General features: G+C 37.8%; 1 protein-coding gene across 3 annotated transcripts in view; it reads left to right on the plus strand.

Annotated features, from left to right (window-relative positions):
• The first annotated feature begins 2291 nt into the window (after positions 1-2291).
• LOC138798989 (ADAMTS-like protein 2) overlaps positions 2292-6837 on the plus strand; it is a 60337-nt gene continuing 55791 nt past the window's right edge. For 2 of the 3 annotated variants that reach the window (XM_069979646.1, XM_069979648.1), the window contains exon 1: positions 2292-2433. In XM_069979646.1, the coding sequence (XP_069835747.1) occupies positions 2347-2433 (87 nt within the window). In that variant the 5' untranslated portion in view covers positions 2292-2346. The remainder of the gene's footprint in view (positions 2434-6837) is intronic. The other variant, XM_069979647.1, reaches the window with a different exon arrangement.

Genomic DNA, 6837 nt, shown 5'->3' on the forward strand with positions numbered 1-6837 from the left:
CTATCTCCTATCTATCTATCTATCTATCTATCTATCTATCTATCTATCTCCTATCTCCTATCTATCTATCTATCTATCTATCTATCTCCTATCTATCTATCTATCTATCTATCTATCTATCTCCTATCTATCTATCTATCTATCTATCTATCTATCTATCTATCTATCTCCTATCTATCTATCTATCTATCTATCTCCTATCTCCTATCTATCTATCTATCTATCTATCTATCTATCTATCTATCTATCTATCTATCTCCTATCTATCTATCTATCTATCTATCTCCTATCTATCTATCTATCTATCTATCTATCTATCTATCTCCTATCTCCTATCTATCTATCTATCTATCTATCTATCTCCTATCTATCTATCTATCTATCTATCTCCTATCTATCTATCTATCTATCTATCTATCTATCTATCTATCTATCTATCTCCTATCTCCTATCTATCTATCTATCTATCTATCTCCTATCTATCTATCTATCTATCTATCTATCTCCTATCTATCTCCTATCTATCTATCTCCTATCTATCTCCTATCTATCTATCTATCTATCTATCTATCTATCTATCTATCTATCTCCTATCTATCTATCTATCTATCTATCTATCTATCTATCTATCTATCTATCTATCTCCTATCTATCTATCTCCTATCTATCTATCTATCTATCTATCTCCTATCTATCTATCTATCTATCTATCTATCTATCTATCTATCTATCTCCTATCTATCTATCTATCTCCTATCTCCTATCTATCTCCTATCTATCTATCTATCTATCTATCTATCTATCTATCTATCTATCTATCTATCTCCTATCTATCTCCTATCTATCTATCTCCTATCTATCTATCTATCTATCTATCTATCTATCTATCTATCTCCTATCTATCTATCTATCTATCTATCTATCTATCTATCTCCTATCTATCTCCTATCTATCTATCTATCTATCTATCTATCTATCTATCTATCTATCTCCTATCTATCTATCTATCTATCTATCTATCTATCTATCTATCTATCTATCCATCTCCTATCTATCTATCTATCTATCTATCTCCTATCTATCTCCTATCTATCTATCTATCTATCTATCTCCTATCTATCTATCTATCTATCTATCTATCTATCTATCTATCTATCTATCTATCTATCCATCTCCTATCTATCTATCTATCTATCTCCTATCTATCTCCTATCTATCTATCTATCTATCTATCTATCTATCTATCTATCTATCTATCTATCTTCTATCTATCTATCTATCTATCTATCTATCTATCTATCTATCTATCTATCTATCTCCTATCTATCTATCTATCTATCTATCTATCTATCTCCTATCTATCTATCTATCTATCTATCTATCTATCTTTTTTGAATCTTTATCAGGCTGGGTTCACACTACATTTTTTTTCATCCATTTTGTTAAAAAAAAGACAAAAAAACCCACAGATGGAAGAACGGCAGTAATTGTGTGCAGCCAGTCTGATCCATTTTTCCATTATAAAAAGAACGGACACGTGATGAAGGTGATGATGTTGCGGTGTATCCACCTGGTATCTTACCCTTCCTCCTCCTCCCCTGGTAATAAGATGGTTGATGGTCTCCTGGTATCTTACCCTTCCTCCTCCCCTGGTAATAAGATGGTTGATGGTCTCCTGGTATCTTACCCTTCCTCCTCCTCCCCTGGTAATAAGATGGTTGATGGTCTCCTGGTATCTTACCCTTCCTCCTCCTCCCCTGGTAATAAGATGGTTGATGGTCTCCTGGTTTGTTACCCTTCCTCCTCCTCCCCTGGTAATAAGATGGTTGATGGTCTCCTGGTATCTTACCCTTCCTCCTCCTCCCCTGGTAATAAGATGGTTGATGGTCTCCTGGTTTGTTACCCTTCCTCCTCCTCCCCTGGTAATAAGATGGTTGATGGTCTCCTGGTATCTTACCCTTCCTCCTCCTCCCCTGGTAATAAGATGGTTGATGGTCTCCTGGTATCTTACCCTTCCTCCTCCTCCCCTGGTAATACGATGGTTGATGGTCTTCTGGTATCTTACCCTTCCTCCTCCTCCCCTGGTAATAAGATGGTCTCCTGGTATCTTACCCTTCCTCCTCCTCCCCTGGTAATAAGATGGTTGATGGTCTCCTGGTTTGTTACCCTTCCTCCTCCTCCCCTGGGTGGTGGGTTTCCCGGGTCCTCCTCCTCCTCCTCTCTCCCTCCCCTGACCCCTGTCTTCTTCTCCCCCCGGCTGTCCCTCCTGTGCCCCCTCCCCCTGTGATTACTTGGCCATGCGGGGCGGGAGCGGGCGGCCGGTACCGAGGCTTCTCCAGAGCAGGGATGTGTCCGCCGCTCCGCCGCCCCCCCGGGCAACTGCTACTACTACTCCTGCTGCTGAGCCCGGGACCCGGAGAGACTGCCCCTAAGGTAACCGGCACCGGAGACACCTGTGTGTGTATATAGGGGGGCTGTATACTGTATATAGGGGGGCTGTATACTGTATATAGGGGAGGCTGTATACTGTATATAGGGGGGCTGTATACTCTATATAGGGGGAGCTGTATACTGTATATAGGGGAGCTGTATACTCTATATAGGGGGGGCTGTATATATACTGTATATAGGGGGAGCTGTATATATATACTGTATATAGGAGGGAGCTGTGTATATATACTGTATATAGGGGGAGCTGTATATATATACTGTATATAGGAGGGAGCTGTGTATATATACTGTATATAGGGGGAGCTGTATATATATACTGTATATAGGGGGAGCTGTATACTGTATATAGGGGGGAGCTGTATATATATACTGTATATAGGGGAGCTGTATACTGTATATAGGGGAGCTGTATATATACTGTATATAGGGGAGCTGTATATATACTGTATATAGGGGGGAGCTGTATATATATACTGTATATAGGGGGGCTTGTATATATACTGTATATAGGGGGAAGCTGTATATATACTGTATATAGGGGGGCTGTATATATACTGTATATAGGGGGGCTGTATACTCTATATAGGGGGGCTGTATATATACTGTATATAGGGGAGCTGTATATACTGTATATAGGGGGGAGCTGTATATATATACTGTATATAGGGGGGCTGTATATATACTGTATATAGGGGAGCTGTATATATATACTGTATATAGGGGGGCTGTATATATATACTGTATATAGGGGAGCTGTATATATACTGTATATAGGGGGAGCTGTATATATACTGTATATAGGGGGGCTGTATATATATACTGTATATAGGGGAGCTGTATACTGTATATAGGGGGGCTGTATATATACTGTATATAGGGGAGCTGTATACTCTATATAGGAGAGCTGTATACTGTATATAGGGGGAGATGTATACTCTATATAGGGGAGCTGTATACTGTATATAGGGGAGCTGTATATATACTGTATATAGGGGGGCTGTATATATACTGTATATAGGGGGAGCTGTATATATACTGTATATAGGGGGAGCTGTATATATACTGTATATAGGGGGGCTGTATATATATACTGTATATAGGGGAGCTGTATACTGTATATAGGGGGGCTGTATATATACTGTATATAGGGGAGCTGTATACTCTATATAGGAGAGCTGTATACTGTATATAGGGGGAGATGTATACTCTATATAGGGGGCTGTATACTGTATATAGGGGGGCTGTATACTCTATATAGGAGAGCTGTATACTGTATATAGGGGGAGATGTATACTCTATATAGGGGAGCTGTATACTGTATATAGGGGAGCTGTATATATACTGTATATAGGGGAGCTGTATACTCTATATAGGGGGGGCTGTATACTGTATATAGGAGAGCTGTATACTGTATATAGGGGGAGATGTATACTGTATATAGGAGGAGCTGTATATATACTGTATATAGGGGAGCTGTATATATACTGTATATAGGGGAGCTGTATATATACTGTATATAGGGGAGCTGTATATATACTGTATATAGGGGAGCTGTATACTCTATATAGGAGAGCTGTATACTGTATATAGGGGGAGATGTATACTCTATATAGGGGGCTGTATACTGTATATAGGGAGGCTGTATACTCTATATAGGGGGAGCTGTATACTGTATATAGGGGAGCTGTATATATATACTGTATATAGGGGGAGCTGTATATATACTGTATATAGGGGAGCTGTATGTATATATACTATATATAGGGGGAGATGTATATATACTGTATATAGGGGGGCTGTATATATACTCTATATAGGGGGAGATGTATATATACTGTATATAGGAGGAAGCTGTATATATATACTGTATATAGAGGGAGCTGTATATATACTGTATATAGGGGGGCTGTATATATATACTGTATATAGGGGAGCTGTATATATACTCTATATAGGGGGAGATGTATATATACTGTATATAGGAGGAAGCTGTATATATATACTGTATATAGAGGGAGCTGTATATATACTGTATATAGGGGGGCTGTATATATATACTGTATATAGGGGGGGCTGTATATATATACTGTATATAGGGGGAGCTGTATATATATACTGTATATAGGAGGGAGCTGTATATATATATACTGTATATAGGGGGAGCTGTATATATACTGTATATAGGGGGAGCTGTATATATATACTGTATATAGGGGGAGCTGTATATATATATACTGTATATAGGGGGAGCTGTATATATACTGTATATAGGGGGGGCTGTATATATACTGTATATAGGGGGAGCTGTATATATATACTGTATATAGGGGGGGCTGTATATATATACTGTATATAGGGGGAGCTGTATATATATACTGTATATAGGAGGGAGCTGTATATATATATACTGTATATAGGGGGAGCTGTATATATATACACTGTATATAGGGGGGCTGTATACTGTATATAGTGGAGGCTGTATATATACTGTATATAGGGGAGCTGTATATATACTGTATATAGGGGGAGCTGTATACTGTATATAGGGGGAGCTGTATACTGTATATAGGGGAGCTGTATACTCTATATAGGGGAGCTGTATATATACTGTATATAGGGGAGCTGTATACTCTATATAGGGGAGCTGTATACTGTATATAGGGGGGCTGTATACTCTATATAGGGGAGCTGTATACTGTATATAGGGGGGAGCTGTATATATACTGTATATAGGGGGGCTGTATACTCTATATAGGGGGAGATGTATATATACTGTATATAGGGGGGCTGTATACTCTATATAGGGGGGAGCTGTATATATACTGTATATAGGGGGGGCTGTATATATACTGTATATAGGGGGGGCTGTATACTGTATATAGGGTGGCTGTATATATACTGTATATAGGGGGGCTGTATACTGTATATAGGGGGAGCTGTATATATATACTGTATATAGGAGGGAGCTGTATATATATACTGTATATACTGGAGCTGTATATATATATACTGTATATAGGGGAGCTGTATATATATATATATACTGTATATAGGAGGGAGCTGTATATATACTGTATATAGGAGGGAGCTGTATATATACTGTATATAGGGGGGCTGTATATATACTGTATATAGGGGGGCTGTATATATACTGTATATAGGGGGGCTGTATATATACTATATATAGGGGAGCTGTATATATATATACTGTATATAGGGGGGCTGTATATATATACTGTATATAGGGGGGCTGTATACTGTATATAGGGGGGGCTGTATATATATACTGTATATAGGGGGGGCTGTATATATACTGTATATAGGGGAGCTGTATATATATACTGTATATAGGAGGGAGCAGTATATATATATATATATATATATATATATATATATATACTGTATATAGGAGGGAGCTGTATATATATATACTGTATATAGGGGGAGCTGTATATATATACTGTATATAGGAGGGAGCTGTATACTGTATATAGGGGGGCTGTATACTGTATATAGGGGGGCTGTATACTGTATATAGGGGGGGCTGTATATATATATACTGTATATAGGGGAGCTGTATATATATACTGTATATAGGGGGGAGCTTGTATATATATACTGTATATAGGGGGGAGCTGTATATATACTGTATATAGGGGGAGCTGTATATATATACTGTATATAGGGGGGGTCTGTATATATACTGTATATAGGGGGAGCTGTATATATACTGTATATAGGGGGAGATGTATATATACTGTATATAGGGGGAGCTGTATATATACTGTATATAGGGGGAGATGTATATATACTGTATATAGGGGGGCTGTATATATACTGTATATAGGGGGCTGTATATATACTGTATATAGGGGGAGCTGTATATATACTGTATATAGGGGGGAGCTGTATATATATACTGTATATAGGGGGAGCGGTGTATATATATACTGTATATAGGGGGGAGCTGTATGTATATACTGTATATAGGGGAGCTGTATATATATACTGTATATAGGGGGAGCTGTATATATGTACTGTATATAGGGGGAGCTGTATATATATACTGTATATAGGGGAGCTGTATATATACTGTATATAGGGGGGCTGTATATATACTGTATATAGGGGGGCTGTATATATACTGTATATAGGAGGGAGCTGTATATATTATTACTGTATATAGGGGGAGCTGTATATATACTGTATATAGGGGAGCTGTATATAACTGTATATAGGAGGGGTGTATATATACTGTATATAGGGGGGAGCTGTATATATACTGTATATAGGGAGGGATGTATATATATACTGTATAAAGGGGGAGCTGTATATATACTGTATATAGGGGAGCTGTATATATACTGTATATAGGGGGAGCTGTAT

The sequence above is a fragment of the Dendropsophus ebraccatus genome, chromosome 8 (genome assembly GCF_027789765.1).
Source record: "Dendropsophus ebraccatus isolate aDenEbr1 chromosome 8, aDenEbr1.pat, whole genome shotgun sequence".
NCBI classification, from domain to species: Eukaryota; Metazoa; Chordata; class Amphibia; order Anura; family Hylidae; genus Dendropsophus; species Dendropsophus ebraccatus.